This window comes from Phoenix dactylifera, chromosome 2 (assembly GCF_051530095.1).
Source record: "Phoenix dactylifera cultivar Ajwa chromosome 2, Ajwa_hap1_PhDact_Kaust_v1.1, whole genome shotgun sequence".
NCBI lineage: Eukaryota > Viridiplantae > Streptophyta > Magnoliopsida > Arecales > Arecaceae > Phoenix > Phoenix dactylifera.
The window spans coordinates 52,461,338-52,480,608 of NC_143191.1; the positions used below are offsets into that span (position 1 = coordinate 52,461,338).

A 19,271-nucleotide genomic window follows, 5' to 3' on the forward strand; every position below is an offset into this window, starting at 1 on the left:
CGATAGTTTTTTTTTATGTGCCTTCTATCATCTATTATTGCACTAGGTTTCTAGATGATTTTGTCTTATTAAACTATTGGCCTCTAAAGACTCATTTGGTTCGTGGCTGAAATCGAGATCGGAATGAGAATCAGGATGGTCATATCCTCATTGTGGGTTCGTCATCAGAATCAAAATCAGAATTGGAATGGAATTTGAATACTATAAGAGAATAGGGATTGGATCTTAGAGAATTGAGGCATTCCATCCCTCCTTAGAATTAGAATGGGAATGGGACTCCCCCATCTAAATAGCTGGAATGGGAGCCACTCATTTTCATTCCAGAGTCTAACACTCTCCAACCTAGCATACTCTAAAGTTAATGGGTTTACAGTTTTTTCAGCCGTGGCCTTCTACAGAGATAATAAATAAGTCGGGGATTAGAAAATATGGCCACTTTAAAACAAGCAAACCATCTACTTGATGACAAATATACCCCTCTTTTTTTACTCTGATGGACACCCCTCTCCCTTCATTCTATGTTTGAAAATTGAAAGTTTTGCGTACATTCTATATAAAATGCCAAATTATGTGTTTACCCCTATGAAGTTGCAATTTGCATATTAACTTTTGGATTGAGTTGTTTTACATCTTGGCCCCTACCACCCCTCTACATTAGATGACACCATTAAAATGCCATAAAAATATTATTAAATTTATAAAATAATATTTTATCCTCATAGAAACAGATCTAAAAATAGAACTAAAATATTATTTGAAAGCTAAATTAAATCCTAACCATCAAATAAAACAGAAACATCTCAACCACTAAGTCAATATTTGAAGATGGCTTAGAATGATGATTTATTTTACTTATATTCATTGAATCGAGTTATTGCAACTAACTTATAATATTTGAAATATTTTTTCCCCTTTGAAACAAATGATATATATATATATATATATTCTATTTATTCTTTTGCATATTTTCAAATTTTACAATCTAGAGTAATTAAAAGACATTTAATTCTGTTAGTTCTATATATTTCTCTACATTATACATTAATTTTTCATTAAAAATTGACAAGCAATGTAGAATGTAGATTCATGTGATTTAATGACAATAATTAGAATAAAAACTTATCAATTGCTATGCATATTCCTTTTTATTTGATAAAAAATAAATATACTTCATTTTATTTTTTGATACTGTTAAAATTTAATACTTAGAAAAACTAAATGATATAAATTTTATTTCAAAATAAATAAAATATATCAATTTAACTTTTAAATAATAAATTTCAAATTTTTAAAAGAATGAAATACAATATACTTTATTTTTGTCTTTCCATCAAAGAAAAAAGATTATGCATAGCTATCGACAAATTTTTATTTTAGATCACATGGATCAACGTTCTACCTTACTTTTTAGTAGTAGAATAAATACAGAATGATCATAAATCATATAATCTTCTAGAAAATGTTTAATAAAAAAATAATATATGATGCATAAAATATGTGCCCCCCCCCCCCCCCCCCCCAAAAAAAAAAAAAAAAAAAAAAAGAGACCATTTCAATGTTGTAAACTAGTAGAAATAATTCAATTCAATTAGATATGCAGTCCCTTGGTAGCTAGTTGATATAGACGCACAGAAGGATCACATTACAACAAAAAATGTAATATCAAAAATTTAATGGTGAATGTAAGAAGGGGTAAAATTGAAAAGTCTACGTATATAGGTACATACATACCTATATATATACACATATTTTTTGAGAAAGAACTTTTTTTCCTTTAAGAATCATAAAAGTAAATTCTTTTTTTTTTTAAAGCAACACCAAGCACACACAAAGTCATTTCTATATCTTAATTAGACTAGTCAATTCATCATCCTCCTATGCCATGTTGCCATGGTAAGATCCCAAATGCATTACATTAATCAAGCACTCAGCAGTGCTCTCCCCTAATCAAAATTTTTTTTTCAGCACGCAGCTCCACACAGCAAACTTCTTACTCCACGAATCACAACAGTCCATCTCCAGGCAGGCGCGTCCTCCTCTCTCTCGACCGGGGCCCACTGCGGGAGCCAAAAGTTTAATCCCCGATCTCACCTCACCAACCTCGGTCTCTCGGGCTTGCACTCTCTCTGCCCCCCAACCTCCGAGGCGTCCGCCCCCTCGCCGCCGATCACCGGAGCTTCGCCGAGATCGAAGCCCCCCGCCGAGATATCCGACCGACCAGCTCGATCTCCGCCCCGATCCGCCGTCGCCTCCCCCACAGACCATGGACGAGTTCCCTGGCCTCCTGGCCCGGGACTTCGGCTTCCGGCCCCAGGGCAAGAACGCCCCCATGGCCGCCTCCAAGGCCGCTTCCGTCGGAGGCGTCAATCTTGGGACTGGATCCGCCCGATCCTCCCCCGCCTCCACCTCCTGGAACAAGTCAAGATCCGGCTGGAATTCCACCGGCGATTCCCTCCTTGGGGATCACGGCGTCGAAATCTCGGAGAACCGGAGCCCTCCGGCCTACGACGACGTCTTCGGTGGCCCCCCCAGTCAGTCGAACTCCACCTCCCATGGCCGCTCGGGCTCCGCTACCTCCCCTCCTTCTTTTGACTCCATTTTCGAGGGTTTCAAGGATTCCGGGGCGAAGCCGGTGACGTCGTCGTCCTTGCCCGTATATGATAAGCCCGTCTATGATGATGATATTTTTGATGGGGTTCCGGGCATAAAGAGCTCGTCGATCAAGTATGATGATGTCTTCACCTCGATGTCGGCCGGATCCAATCACGTCTCCTCACCTCCGTATGATGATCTTCTTGAGAATCTCGGGAAGGCAATGCCGGAGTCAAAGGGTGCGGGTGATAAGAGACCCGGGGAGCAGAAGGACCAGGACTTCTCTGGATTTGAGGAGCTGATACCTGGATTCGGTGGGAGCAGTCCTCCGCATAAAAGGTACAATCTTGGCTCCATCAATGATCTCTCTTGGTGATCTTATTCTGCTGTAAATGTTGAAATTCTTGGTGCTCTTGTCTTAGTATCTTTTGCCTTCCCTTCAATGTTGCACCCCTGGACCAATGTTGGATGCTAATTATCCTTATTGAACTTACATTCTTCTAATGAAAATTTGATATTAGAATTTTTGTCTCGTGAGCATTATCTCAATCGAATCTCAGAGAATCTGTTTAAATATGGTTCCAATTAGTCTTTATAGTCGCTTGTTTTTCTCCTTAAATATTTGTTCCTAAATACTGGTTCGAAGTAATAGATGTGAGGATTTAGGCTTGTTGTTATTAATTTTCTGTTTTTTCTTTCATTCCCTTATTTTCTGAGTGTTTTTTAGGAACTAAAAAGTTGCATCAGAGAAACGGTGTTTTCTTAAAGAAAGAAAGTCAAGCCGATGACATATTGAAAACATGACCCACTAATTCATATTGTCAAGCCCGTTGCTAGCTGCAAGTTCACTCTGTTTTTCTTAAAGAAGGAAGGAGAAGCTGATGGCATATTGAAGAGTGAAAACATAATCCATTAATTCATGTTGTCAAGCCCATTGCTAGCTGCAAGTTCACTCTGTTTCCTTCTTTCATTCTGTGGGCTATTTTGAGCTAAGAGCAGCAGTAAATGTATTAGTTGTCAATCAAATGCCATCCCAATTTTGCTAACTTACTATCTCTTTGCTTCTAAAGGTATTGGAATGTTTAAAAGTTAGAGAAAAGTTTTCAGGTTAGCTCTACCTTTTCAAATCTTCTACATTATTGCTTTTCTTTTATTTTGTTCTTTTTAAAGACACGGTACAAATATACTGATATGTGAAATGTATCATACACCATGTATCATTTCGAGTCCTAACAAACATTATATGCATCCTTTTGGATCTTAAGGTGTATGCATCAACATACCATGTAAATCAATATTGGTATACCCATGAATCTAGCAACCAGTATGCTGTATAACAAAGTGACAAAGAGTAAAGTGTGTATATAACCAATGCTTACACACACACACACACATATATTCAATTTTCCGTTGGCGTTTATTTTTGTTGGAGTTATTAAAAAGTGCAGTTTCCATATTTGTGTAGTTTTTGGAGTCTTTAATGTGATTGTTAGTATCAAATATTTATTCTACAGGTTGAGGATATGTCTATGTATTTTGTAAGGCTACTCAGAAACTGTAATTAAAAGGTGTTTATGTTCACGTATATATAGAATATACATCAGGGCGGCTCCTGTATTTTTCCTGTGTCATTGCAGGCAAAGTTCGAGCATTGTAAGTTGTAGTACACATACTATGTCAAATCTTGAACCATACCACCAAGAAAAGAAGACCTGAAAAATTCTGTTTATCTTTTTCTCAGTCTGTTACACTATCTCCTGGTTGCACAAAATTGACACTGTTGGATCCAATGTTTCTGTCATATGTATTTTTTTTAGAGTCACACTGCCAACTCTTAAAGTTTCTACAAAACTCCAAACATTCATGTTTGATCTTGGTGAACTAGGTAGTGCCCCCTCCTCTCCTTCGAGAATGTTCTGTGTTCAATCCTTGTGTGGTCGCCAAATACATGGACTTTGTAATTTTTCTTGGGTGGGTATTCCCTCCCATTCTTCCCTCACCCCTCAAAACGAAAAAAAAGAAACAAAAGAAAACAAAAAACATTACTACATTCGATGATAATTAGCGACCTTTATTTTCAAAAAATGGATAAAAAAATGGCATAAATTGCCAATATGAACGGAGACCCTGAAATGATGCTAAAACATCAGTATAATGAACAAAAAGATCGTTCATAACCAATTTCAGTCTATTTTGGTAGAAACTAGACAAAACCACTGAACAATGGACTCAATCCAGTTAGTTTCAAAACTGGCCATGGCTCTGGTTTTAGCCAAAACTGATCCATTTTATTCAAAACTTCAAACCTTAGTTTACATGTGAAAGGTTCTCAAGATTGTTTCTTGGCTACAATTTATGATTTGTGTTGTCATTGCCATCTTTCTTTGAACTACGCATTTTTATTCTACTTTCATTATTTCTTATATGTGTTGGGATAATCTACAAATCATCTTATATGTATCATGATTGGTGATACCACTTTCTTTGAATGAAGAAAGACGGTTCCAAGGTATTGTCCCTAGATAGCTGTTATTAGGCTTTGTTGATTATATTTTGGTCATGACTCATCTATATCAAATAACCGGGCTTATACATTTAGTTGGCTTATGGATTATGGCTCATTATTAGAGGGTTCAACTGCTTTTTTTTCTCCACTTGTTTTAAATATTACTTGTAAAAAGGATTAAGGATTAAATCAATAATTGGGAGAGTCTTTTATGAATTATCTATTATTATTATTTTCAACCATACATGAAATACTGCATCAATTCGATGAAAAAAGTTCACCATGTCAAAGTCTTGTCAACTTCTCTCTTTGTCTATAATTTTTATAATTTGATGAGGATATTAGAGGTCTGCTTCTAAGTAACATGAGTTTAAACTACAATCATAATTTTAGTTCTTTCAACAGCCAATTGCCAACTGGCTTTATAGCTTCCATGGTTTTTCTCTCCCAACCAGGACTTGACACCAGTACTTAGACGATCGATGGCGAGTTGTGAGTTGCTAGTAAGGATTTGCTTATTCCTTCAGTGGAGTCTTGTTGACTTTGAGTTGCACTCTGTAGCTGACTGGATTCAGAGCTATGCTCTGTAACTGACCCATTTTGAGGAAAAAAGGCGTGGATGATGATGATCATTTATTTACCTGTCCTTATATTTCATTGCTTTTCTCTAGCCATCTTATATAATCCACAATCGATATTTTTTAATTAGTGTTTACTCTCAACTTTTCAGAGCACTTCCAAGTTAATTTATCCTCAACTAGGAAAGCATCATTGTTTGTTGGCACAGGCTAGTGGTCAACTATGTTGCCTAACTTGTTGCACTTATACTGACAGCGGCATGGATATTGATATGTTGTACAACATGGGTGCTTAACAGAATTTGTTTTAATAGTTAAGATCCTTATTCTAAGTAACCATTTTTCCTTTTTTATATCCCGATATATCTTCATCTATTTGTGACTGTATGAAGATGTCATATACTTTATCTTTACATTTCACATTTTCATCTGATTTGCATGAATTGTCTTGGTTCTGTGTTAGTTCTTTCCCTCCTCCCAAGCTTGTTGGCCAGCCATGTGGAAAATATACTCCGAAAATGCTGTTTATTTGGTAGAACTCGTCATTTAATGCATCCTCAGTTTTTTTTTTAATTTTTTATTTTTGTGAGTGTGTTTAGGTGGGGGTGCAGTGTTCTAGTTATTTAAACGATTCATATTGGCCATTCATATTCTTGCCTTAAATGTTACTATTTGTTTGCAGGGAGATTCCAGTGACTAACCAACAAAAAGCTAAACCAACTGCCAGTACTTCAGAAGATCCTTTTGTTGTTTTGGAAACGACATCAACCTCACCATATTCATCATCTGGGTTGTTCAATGACCCTTTGGAACATATTAGTAGGACTACCAATTCTGGAAGCACAAAAACTGGATCTTCTTCTGTTAGAGGGTCGATATTCGATGATGCTAATGTGTTTAATGGCTTCTCAAATTCAGTGCCTTCATATACAAGTGAGATGAATGACAACCAGGATGAGAACCCCCAAAATAATGTCCAGGGTACGAGCCCTGGGCATCATTTTGGAAAAGAACCACCTCAACGATCTTCAATGGAGGCTTCTGAAAATATCACTCCTAAAATGCAACCAAGTAAATCAGATACATATGGAAGAAATGCCATGGCAGATCAATCTCCAAAATCTCATGACCATTTGGAGAGAACAGGTGACCAATGGCTTACTGTTAATGAAATTCCTCTCTCTACACAACCTACAACTGCTCCGCCACCTTTGAGACCTCCTCCTCCACTTGTCATCAAACAAGCGCCCTTTGAAGCAAATACCAAAAGAAGGGAAAATGAACCTTTTTCACAGCCTAGTCAAAACTATTCTTATCCTAAAGATTCAGTGAAGAAATCTAGTGTATCTCCAATAGATGAATTAGAAGATTTTGCCATGGGAAAGCCTCAAACATATGCTTATGATCATGAAGAAGTATTCACCAATGAAGGAGAAATTGAGACGAATTCAGCTGCAGCAGCATCTGCAGCTGCTATGAAGGAGGCTATGGATAGAGCTGAGGCGAAGATTAAACATGCTAGGGAGGTAAGGGGGAGAGAACGAGCACAGCAAGAAAGAGATGGAAAAGCCAAGTCAGATGCTCAGGATATAGAAGATAAAGAGAAACAAGAAAGACTAGATCGTGAAAGGGAACAGAAGGAAAGGGACGAGAAGGAGAAGGAGCAAAAGAGACTTGAAAGGGAGAGAGAACTAGAACTTGAGAGGGAAAGGGAAAGAGCAAGGCAAGCTGTGGGAAGGGCTACAAGAGAAGCACGGGAAAGAGCAGCTGCTGAAGCCCGTGCGAAAGCTGAGAGGGCCGCTTATGAGAAGGCAGCAGCTGAAGCACGTCAGCGTGCTGAGAGAGCTGCAGTACAGAGGGCAGCGGCTGAAGCACGTGAAAGAGCTGCAGCAGAGGCAAGGCAAAGAGCTGAGAGGGCAGCTGCAGAAGCCAGGGAAAAGGCTGCTACAGCAAAGGAGAGGGGTGCTGCAGAATCTAGAGAGAAGGCTGCAGCTGAAAGGGCTGCTGTGGAGAGAGCTGCAGCAGAAGCACGGATGAGAGCTGAAAGAGTAGCAGTAGATAGAGCTAATGCTGAAGCTCGTGAAAGGGCTGCTGCTGCTGCCAGAGGAAAGCAGAACAAGACCGAAAATGATCTTGAGTCATTCTTTAGTATGGGTGCTCGAGCAAATAGTGCACCAAAACAAAGGGCTACTTCCGCGGTGAGAACCCATGTTCAATTTGTCAGCATATCCATTGTGATTTAAGCAGGTTATCACTTGCTGCGTGGATGTTTCAGGAGACTATGTTTGACACTCAAGCTCAAGGCAGGGGCAGTTCTGATGCATCTTGGAGGACATCTTCTGGTTCTTCATCCACCATGAAAAAGGCATCATCTACAACAAATATTGCGGATGACTTGAGTTCCATTTTTGGAGGTAGTATTCTTTGGGTGCAACTAGCATTAATTTATGCCATCATGTGAGTTCTTTTTTACTTAATAATTGCTATTCGACTAACATATTATTATTGCTAATTTTTTTGAAGCTCCTTCATCATCTGGAGAATTTCAAGATATTGAGGGAGAGAGCGAAGAAAGAAGAAAAGCTAGATTTGAAAGACATCAAAGAACACTTGAGCGTGCGGTAATGGCGTTTTTGTCTATATTGTACTGCTTCAAACTGAGGATAGGCACTTGCACTCATCACTGATGGTTAAACAAGAAACTCTATACTCTTTAGATGTTATAATTCTGGCTTGACTAAGTATGTTTGTCCAGGCAAAAGCTCTGGCCGAGAAGAACGAGCGTGATTTGCAAACTCAGAGGGATCAGGCAGAGAGACATGTAAGCCCTCTATACCTGAATGAAGCAGTTAATATTCACATTTATTTACATTCAAACTATACATACAAAAGGATCACTTCAGTTACAATTACATTTGATATAGGTTCTTGTTCTGAAGACCTTCCATGTAAGTTGCTATTTCCTCTAATGCTGCTCTATGCTGTTTTCAGAGGATCGCTGAAACACTGGATGCTGAGATAAAACGGTGGGCAGCAGGGAAAGAAGCCAACTTACGTGCCTTACTATCCACATTGCAATATGTGAGCCTGTTTTCTTTCTTTTTATAAACTTGGTTGACTTTGTTGCTGATGTTTCTTGATTGTCATTTTGTGTTGCTAAACTTACCCACCCCCTACTCCCCCCACCCCCAAAAAAAATGTTTTTTGGCATCCCCAGATTCTGATGCGTGCACTCTTAATTGGCTGTGACCTGTTCTTTTCTGTTTGGTGTTTTACAACCTAGATATTGACTTTGTTTGGATGGAATTGCATGCTAGACTGTAATAGCAGTGCTTACCATCTTTGGTGAAGTCATGAGGATGATCTTTTGACGATGGCATGTGACTATTGCAGTTACTGCTGATTCACTAATTTCAGAATTTTAGTTACTTTTTCAAACTTCTGCAATCTGAAATTCACTTATATAGGATGATACCTTCAGCAGAAAGGTTACCATGATTCTACAAACTGCTACCAGTAATTTGGGATGCCTAATTGACTAGTTTGTTTGATGCACTCTTTCTTTTTGTCTCATGTTCATTATTTACTGCTTAAATGGTCTCTGAATGTCCTCTGATTTTCGTTTGCCTTTGAAGTTGTTCCTGTTTATGGTATTCATGCTTTGCATTTGTAGTCCATGAACTGCAGACTATTAATTTCAAAAAATTGAGTTTGTAATGTCAAAACCAAAATAGAGCAGCAAGACCTTTATATATAACAATTGTACAAAAATAACAAGCCTTAATCCGTCCGTCTTTTTATGTGCCCTACTTCCCTGGTGCTTCTTTCATAAGGTCGAGTTACGTAAAAAAAAACCATCTTCTGGTCAATTTTCAATGGTTCATCCAATTTGTCGTGACTCTACACCTTTTTTTTCAAATCACCAAGATTAGAGGCCTACCTCATCCTTGCGCATGCTGCAGATAGACATGTTATTTCAGATTGTTACTCCAGTGGGCGCAACTCCTAAATGTCCTTTATGTTCTCATTGCAGCTCTGTCTATCAAGTTCTCACACATTGACCTCAACATCCTTTAAAATCTTAGAGCCTAGAAATGAGCTAAATATGCCATGAAGTCTCATTGTAAAGGCCCATTACTGTTATTGGTTCAACTTTGGGAGTCCCAACACTCAGCATACTGCACATTTCCACACCATTAAATATATATTGATGCACGCTTCAAAGGTTTTCCCCCTTCCTCATCACCCACGAATTTATCTTTCTGTAACTCGCAGATGCCTTTCTGAATCAATAAAAGCCACATGTCAATTATTCCTCATTTATTTCTTTTTTTAATCATTACTTGAACGTTAATTACTTCTGAAAAATTGGTCTTCCATGTATCACATGAAGCCCTTCTTAATTGCCTAGATTAAGAATTTGCCAACATTTGTATAGGAATGTTATTAGGTTGAGAATTGGTAGCATAATTGTAATTTTTTAAAAAGATCAAACTTTGCCTTATCAAAATAACACCAATCTAAACGGATAAGGTGTAGTTTAAGGTGAAAGATAAGATACATTTGTATAGGAATGTTATTAGGTTGAGAATTGCTGCTAAATATTAATAATGATAGGTTCAACCGGTAAGGCGCTGCTGAATATTAAATTTTTAATAATAGGGGATGCATTTAACCTACGCTGCAATGTTCAAATGTATTCCGGCGCACACCCAAAACATCCATAAATGTACATATGTGTATTTGCCTTCATCCTTAATGACCTCATATTGTCTATTCCTTGCACCACCCCCCCCCCCCCAAAAAAAAAAAAAACAAAAAAAAACATTTTTAATAAATTAATGAATATATTATTTTTGGGCTACCTGCCAAGCACGTAGATGCTAGTTGGTCCCCTAGCTGCAGTTTTTCTATTCTAGACCTTTCACTCCGATGGCCAACCTTTCATATTGCATTCATATTTTCTTGTTAGCCACCTTTGATGTCAGTTCAAGCTTTTCCCTATCCTGTCTTATTCCATCCATGTAACCTTGTGCCTTTTTCTACATCAAAGTTCTTACTGAAGCCCCTCAATTTCTTTGTTGCACATGCCTATACCATTTCAATCATTTCTGCATCACTATGTCCTTGATTCATGCAATTACTACATCCCTTCTAATATTGTCATTCTCACTCTATGCTTGTTTACTACACATGCACCTCAACATTCTTGGCTCAGCAACTCTAAACTTATTTTTTCTTTGGTCCTACTTTTGGGGGCATACAACATTGCGAGATCTATTTTCATTCTAGAAAAATTTCCTTTAGTTCACCCAGATATTTCATCACGTGCCGTAGAAGCACGTTAGCTAGCTCTAATTCTATCACACACACCCATATATTCATTGGTCTCTTCATTATTTGTATATTGGATCCTATATAATAAAAACAGTCACTTTGTGGTATCTTATAATCAATCAACCTTAATAGGAGCCTTATCTTTGTTTGTATTCTCACTAACATTGCATTTCGTACATTTCTATTTTTGTTTTGTGGACTTTTAATCTCTTTCAAGCTTTCTTCTATAAATACAGTAGTTTTTAGTCTTCTCTCTCTCCCCCTCATTTTGCTCCCCAAGCAATGCAATATCACCTGCAGAAGACACACCATGGTACATCTACCTAACTACTAGCAGTTAGTAGTGACTATCTATAATTAAGATACTGAATATTGGTTAAGACTACCATGGGTCATTAAGCTCAAAGGTTTTTTTTAAAACTAGTTTAAACCAAATCCCCACTCCTATAACCTTGAGATGGCTAAAACAACATTCTTCCTGTTATTATTTTGGATAAGTTCCCAAATTGAAATTGAAGTTCATAAACTTTAACCATCAAGAAACAACTTTGTGAGGAGGGTGATCTCAAGAAAACTTCCCTCAAAAAGAGTATTTCAGTCTTTGCGAGATTCTAACACAATACTATGGAGAAATTACTGAACTAGAGAAGTTCGGCATTTCAGAAATGCAATTTTGGAAGAAGAAAAGAACTCGACATCTATCAATATAATTCTAAATATGCTGACTACAAGAAGAATGGTCAATATAAATTCTAAATATGCTGCTTACAAGAAGAATGGTCATCCTTTTATAGGTTAAGCTTCATTGATACTCTTGGTTTAGTTTGAAAATAAATCTAGTAGCACTTTGCAAGCTAGTCTCTTAAAATATTGCAAACTATAGCTGAACAAAGGGAAGATAAAAGTAATTCTTCATTACTTATAATGATGGGAGTGTGTATTTACTATGGTGTCTATTGGGGCACTAATGACAGGTGCCCCTTTATTTTCATCCCTTCTTATGCAAGCTGAATGAAAAAAACCCTATAAGGGTCTCACTGTGAAGGAAGACTTATCCTTCCACAGAAGTGTGCTAGAGCTCTTTCACTTATCTCTTTCTTGAACAATGGAAAGGTATTTCTTTCACACTTTCGTTTAAATAATAAAAAGAGAATTCTTTTGGAGTTTTTTTTTTTTGTGCTAAAAACGGGCATTTCATACTACACGGGTACGAATACACCCAGCGGAATCTGCAAACAAAAGGTCCCGGAATGCACCGGGCAAGTCATCCTTACCAACCCATAGGGTGCCTCTTGAGTGGCTCGCAACATACTCCACCACCCAGTCCGCCGCCCCGTTTGCCTTGCAATAACATGCATAGCCTGAAAAGTAAGCCCCTCCCTCACCATCAACCATATATCACGGAGCAAAGAATGAATTCCTCCATCCCTGTGAGAGCCCTTCCGGACCCAGCTGATCACTGTGGCCGAATCATCCTCTAGGAGGATGGAACTCGCCTGAAGTACATGTCGTGCATACCGTAATCCCATCCAAGCCGTCCGTAGCTCTGCTCCTAGGACCGAGGTATCGAAGATTTGACAACCCCCTGTTGCCACCATGCTGGAGCTCGGACCCCTGATAACAAAACCTGCTCCTTTCCTCCTGTCTCCGTCCAGGACTGAGCCATCAAAATTGACCTTGAGGAAGCTTAGGGGTGGGGGCTTTCAGGTGAAAAACACCGTATGAGAAGCTGCTGAAGCAGTATGGGAGCCCCAGGTGTCCCGAGCTGTCAAAGGTTTATGATCCAGACCTGCATGAAGGAACTCTGCTGCCTGTGCCCGAGCCCGCTCCATCACGAACCGTGGGGACAGGCTAGGCTCGCCAAAAACTCGGCATTCCTGGCCATCCATACCTGGTAAGCTATGCAGGACGCCCTAATAGCCACAGAACTCATCTGGGGGGAACTGGACCAATGCCGGACCTCCTCCAGAAAATAATCCCTCCGGCTCCAAGCTACCACCAGAATCCCGGACAACCTCCAAGCCCCCCCGCCCAAACACACTGGAATAGTGCATGATCCACTGACTCGTCTACCTCACAATACTGGCATAAAGGAGGAATGCTAACACCACGTCGGCTCAGCGCCAAGCTTGTCGGCAGACAGTCCCAGGCTATCTTCTAGAGGAATAATGCAACCCTCTGGTGTAGCCTAAACCTCCATATCCAGCCACAGTCCCTACCTAGCTCCGACTCCTGCTGAAGAATCCGAGAAACATCACCAACCCTGAGTCTGGCCCTACAAGTGGTGCTCCATACCCTAACATCTGGACCTGCTGATCCCGGGATGGGGAGAGCCTGTACCCGCTCTGCTAAGTGCTCTCCGAATAACTGGCCCAACCTGTCATCATCCCACTCTGCCTCCCTAGGCATGAGGTCTTGCACTCGGAGCCCCGCAGTCCCCTTACCGCTGATCATCGTCCGCCATAGCCTCAACGGAAGTGCATCCACCTAAGGGTCCTCCATCACGTCAATGCTCCGTTTGTCGCCAATCAACCACCTAGTATGTGCTAGAGCCATAGGCATATACCTCCCAACCTCCCGCCACATGAAAGATGTCCTCCGGCCGCCCACCACCTGGCCAGCTGAGCTTGCATGACCATATCTCGCTATCATGACCTGACTCCAAAGTCCATGTGGCTCCAGAACAATTTGCACTGCTCGTCGCGCCAGGAGTGCCTCATGTCTCGCCTCGCCAGTAGTAAAATTTACGTGTTTGGATTCCAATAACAGCCAACTTCCCCTTTAAATCCCTCCTTGGTGCATGTATGGAAGAGAAACCATCTAGAGGTTTTACCCCCTTACTTTTTGAGTAGTGATAGACAACTTCCACACATCCTTCCCACCTTAATCATGCTTGTGAGAGAATGCTCCCCGGAAGCCAAACTTGTGAGAAGGATTAACATCAGTTACCAAGGCCACCTCTCCTCATCCTTTTAAATTTTACTAGTTAAGGAGCCTGACATATGGCTGGTCACCAGTATGATTTTGAATATAGATCCATCTATAGGAGCATTTGCTAGCTCTCCTTTTCTACTGCCTGATATATGTCTAGATCGATAAACAACTACCACACATCCTTCATGCCTTGACAATGCATTTAGAAAAGGCTATTAGGAAGCCAAACTTGTGTGTGACATTAACAGCAGATACCTAGGCCACCTCTCCTCATCTTTCCTTTATAAATTTTTTGTTTACTTCTTTATAAATTTTTTAAGGAGCTTGATATATGGCTTGTCACCAGTATGGTTTTTAAGAAATATCCATCTATAGGAACATTTTGCTACCTTCTCCTTTTACTGCTTGGCCATCATGTCTAGGAGGAAATGATTATGGAGCTTGCCTGATGGGCGGAAAATGATTTGGCTGCTATTGCTGTTGATTTTTCATTTGGAGTTTTTTTCTTTTCTTTTCTTTTTTTTTGGGGGGGGGGTGGGGGGTGGGGGTGGGATGGATGGATCAGGAGCAATGCTTGACAAGCAAGGGGATGATCGTGGATGCATTAAAAAGATGACATTGAAGTTTCCTCTTTTGACTATTCTCCTTCTCCATCCTTTAAGCCGCTGTGACCTGCTGAGCAATGGAACATTGAAGAGGAAAAGGAGCCAAAAAATGTTGACTGTCATAATTCTACCATATGCAAGACAAACAATTTAGTCGTTCCCCCTGATTCTTTCTGGTTTTCAATATGGAACATATGAGAAAGATGCTTTAGGCATGTATCTGGCAATATGGACATGATTATCTGAGTTAGACTTTAAGTGTATCTCTGATTGGAGTCTCAGAAATGAAAATACATTTAAGCATATTTCTATCATTGTTCAAATTTGATGAAATGTATGGCTTGTTATTTGTGCCACTCTGCAAATGTACCGCATTTACTAGGTGCCTGCAAGATATATTGCTTAAATTGATAAAAATTTGGAACAGAGGAGGTATCATGCAATATATGTCATTCCATATAGGAAGGGATTAAGTTTTTTCTAACACTAAAGGACTAGGTAGTTTATGAATTGAAATTTATAAGGATTCATTTCAAGTTCCTTCTGTTTTCTCCTATTGGAAATTGTTTTTACAAAAGGAGAAAGCTAGACTTTAATTTTGCTTGAGCATGAGAAGTTAAACTGTTTCCCTGTCAGTTATCATTCACTACGTTTTCTTGTTTGTGTTGCAAACTGCGAGCAGGTGCTTTGGCCTGAATGTGGCTGGCAGCCTGTATCTCTGACTGATTTAATTACTGCTGCTGCGGTGAAAAAGGTTTATAGGAAAGCAACCTTATGCATACATCCTGATAAGGTGCAGCAAAAGGGTGCAAATCTTCAACAAAAGTATATTGCTGAGAAGGTTTTTGATCTCCTAAAGGTATCTATTCAATTATGGTTTGATTTTCCTACAGGTTAGATGATTTATATTTTTTCTTGGCAGTCATCAAGAAACTATGTTGTTCGAGTTGTTATTGTTTTTAATACTGCTTACTACTTAATGAATATGCAAATTATGGGGTGTTGAAGGAATCCATGAGAACCTATCATTGTTGTTACATACATGGTGTGTAATGCCAGACTATAGTAGTCCATACCAGGCATACTTGTAGTAAACTGATACTCAGTATGCCCCTCATACTGAGTATCGACACCAAGAACTGATTTGTACCAACATTGTACCGGTTGGGTACCAGTAATGGTACTAAAATCAATACTGTGTACATTGTTTACATTATCAGAAAAGAGTAATTTTATTTCTAATTCATTGTGATGGACCTATACATATAGTAAATTGATACTCGGTTACGAAGTGTAGATTGCAAGATGGGAGCATACTAAGACTATACCAGTACTGGGTACCTTTCTAATATATATATATATATCAGAAAAGAGTAATTGTGTCTCTAATTCATTGTGATGGACCTATACATGGAAATGAACTAACCTTGAATGGGCCTCTGTGATTGAAGTAAATCAAGTGTACAGCATATTATCTAGAAGAATTTTCCTAACACTATACATGCATATTCAAGCAGGCTGTGTGTCTGTGGCATCGTCTGAGTCAAAATCTGAAACTTGTTTTATATGGCCGATGAGGCAGAAATCTTAATGACTGAAAAGACTTTTGTTCCTAGTAACACGACAAGTAGAGGTTAGGTCCCAGTCCCAAGGAAGTTTTCCCTTTAAAAGAAGTTTCGGTACTCTTTGAGTGAAACAATTTGCCTGATGTTCTTGAAAAAAATCTTGGAAAGCTGATTGGGCTTGGAAACTCATTAATCCTTTTTTGTCAAACATTACTTCCATATTATCTGAATAAACTAAATTAAATATCATGTTCAGATCATCTGTAAATGTATTTTGGTGCATGGGATAGCCACATGAGGTACATCCAAATTCTTGTTCCAGACTTGTCTCCATGAAGGCCCCCCTCTGTCTCATTAGAACCTTTCCAAGAACGGACTTCAACATAATTATCATGTTTCTACTTGTATCTGTCAACATGCTTAAATGAAAAAAACCTGGGTTTCTACCACTATATTTCAAGTTTTCAATCACTTGGAACCCTGGTTTTGGCTCCACTAAATTTCCTCTTATTGAAGAATCCATGCCATTTTCTTTGTACCAGCAAAGCTCAACTTACACTGGGACAACAAATTGATTTTCTTCCGTAAATCTTAAACTCAACTGGTATCCAGATTTCTCCATGAAGACAAAAACAATTTCTTGATCCATTTTAAGTATGTTGTTTTGAGCTTTTTTCTAAAGAGAGTCCCTTATAATTACCCTAATAATGCTTCCTTGCAATCTGTTTCTTTCACCCAATACTTTGCTAGATTTCCCAAATCTTGCAATGATAGTGAATTGATCTGATTACTGTTTATACAAGTTGGACCAATAAAATTCTATTGGAACCGGCTTCAGCTGGAGCAGCATGTATTCAAATTACATAAATGGGTGACATCATGTCTAGCTCATGTCCCATGGAGGTCAGTTCTAACTCATGCCAGACAAAGACCCCTCTTGACCTATCCACACTTATTTTTCTATCTAGTATGTTTGTCACACCATCTATCTATTGGTGCTTCTATGGAGTTCTCTTGCAACATATGTTTACCATTAAGTGAAACATGAGAAGTGCTTCTGTTGGAGGAACTTTTGTGCAAGTTTCTATAATGTGCTTTCAGAAAAGCAGAAGGCAGTGCTGGACATTTCCCAAGTATTTACTCCTAACTTGAGTGTGAGTTTAATTTCCAGAACTGCTTGCTAAAAGATGACAGCCATCATATTTTTGCAGGTGTACGTGCATCACTGAGTTAAATGCATGTCTACTAATTCAGTAGACTGGATATAGAAGTTAATGTATTTTCACCTAAATAAGACCTTTGGTTTTCTCAAACAATCCACTAATTTCATTTTACCGTGACACCGAATTGCAACCTGAAGAGATGAAAAATGTAGTCTCAGTGCTTTGGCCAAATGAAGGCACTACCATGGAGTTTCTGTCATGAATACTCGACTTATTTTTATGAAGCCACGGGTTATAATTTTGGTTAAAACATTTTGGCTTTTTAATAGTCTGAAAAAGAGTTGCAGCGACACATTTTATTGCGCTTCTAAAATGCCTTATTTATTTCATCGTCAGCATAATAATTAGGCTGTGATCTGAAATAGGAAGTGTTTCAGCTAAATCTAGTTGAACTGAAACTGAAATGATACTGCTGGAACTACTAAAATGAACCAACTGATCAGCTACATATTTGAATGAGATTAGACCAAAACATCTTGTTTCTGGGTAAATGCTTCAGGGTATAAGCTAGCAAAATGGTTATGGGACCTGGGAAATAAACTTTGATAAAACAATGAGCTGGCTGACTGCAATCCAGCTGAAAACTTTTGCTGCTGCAGCAATCATGCTGTAGCCATGTAATCTTTGTAACTTGGTCCATGTGCTTGAGTATAGTTTGTCTCATTTTGGCCTTTATTTTTTGTGATTGTTACACCATTTAATGATTCTGAAAGTGGGCAAGTGAGCAAAGGTAATCTTAACGGTTGTGATGAACTTGAGAAAGTGTTCATTTGTGCTGAATATTATACAAGCTCTTCATTTCTGATGTATATCATCATCATGGTATTAAACAGGAAGCTTGGAACAAATTCAACTCTGAAGAGCTCTTTTAAGATTCTTATGGGACGGCTTTGTTTTCTTGCACGAGCTATCGGGGAGGGTCTGCGAGTACTCAGCTTCAGAAAAGCTTTGTTATGTCTATTATTTTTTATTTTTTTTGTTTCCATATGTGTTGATCATTCAATGTTGCTTCTTGACTACATGCTGCCTTTAGAAAAGGGATTGTTTCTTTATGACTGCTGGAAATATATCTTGCTTTGATCCAGTGTCATGAGTATCTGAGGCGACTTCTTTGTGCTTTTTTACCTTCTCTGTAATTATAGACTTGTTGAGCACCCCGGCACTCTCTATCTGTTATCTGATGTCATGGATTTGCAATTGAGGTACTCTGCAAGATTGAATACAGACTAATTATTCCTTCGTAGTTAGATCAGGATTAAACACGTCAAAATGATGAACCAAGTGCACGCCTTGTTTAGCACATTCCTTGGTATGCGGGATATATGTTCTTTTGCACCTCTGTCTTCTTGGCTTGATTGGCCACCATTTATCTTACTAGCATCAGTTCTTGCAATGCATCCCTTAATTTTCCATAGTTATTTTTCAATTCTGCATGAACAGAGCTTTACGCCGACATCAACGGACATTTTACATAGATAAGGAAATGAACAATGACATAAAAATTCTAGAAGGGAAGCTAGGCAAGGGGGATTTCAGACGAAAATTACTTGTCGTTATCCATGAAGAAGCTTCCATCAGACATGTATGGCTTTCTTGACTTGATAAATGACCTAAAGCTGGGGCCAGCATCAAAGAGAGAGAGAAGGGCAAACCCTAATTACCTACATTCCAAGGTGGTTGTTTACAAGTCCTCTCGTAGGCTGGACTATAAAGATCTGCATGCTGTTCTCCATTCATCATGAGGCATATAATATTCCAATGGATATAATCATAATGGGAGGGGTCTCACCTTCTGGTCTCTCCCATGAGTGTTTGTTGCTCGTTATACAGCTTGCTGGATGCGAGATTATGTTACTTTTCGAGGTTTTGATAATGCTGTGTTCATCAAAAAATGATCTCATACCAGAACTTTTATGTACAAGGGCTCTACT

General features: G+C 38.9%; 1 protein-coding gene across 1 annotated transcript; it reads left to right on the forward strand.

Moving 5' to 3' along the window:
- The first annotated feature begins 1,998 nt into the window (after positions 1-1,998).
- LOC103719725 (auxilin-related protein 2-like) lies at positions 1,999-18,537 on the forward strand. Its single transcript, XM_008809102.5, has 8 exons — positions 1,999-2,931; positions 6,359-7,874; positions 7,952-8,090; positions 8,200-8,297; positions 8,432-8,497; positions 8,668-8,757; positions 15,235-15,411; positions 18,174-18,537. The coding sequence occupies exons 1-8, from the start codon at positions 2,264-2,266 to the stop codon at positions 18,210-18,212; spliced, it is 2,793 nt and encodes a 930-aa protein (XP_008807324.4). The 5' UTR covers positions 1,999-2,263; the 3' UTR covers positions 18,213-18,537.
- Positions 18,538-19,271: the final 734 nt, after the last annotated feature.

Coding starts and splice junctions, on each gene's coding strand:
- LOC103719725 (XM_008809102.5), top strand. CDS start 2,264: ATGGACGAGTTCCCTGGCCTCCTGGCCCGGGACTTCGGCTTCCGGCCC. Junction 2,932..6,358: donor AGCAGTCCTCCGCATAAAAG/GTACAATCTTGG, acceptor ATTTGTTTGCAG/GGAGATTCCAGTGACTAACC. Junction 8,498..8,667: donor GGGATCAGGCAGAGAGACAT/GTAAGCCCTCTA, acceptor TGCTGTTTTCAG/AGGATCGCTGAAACACTGGA.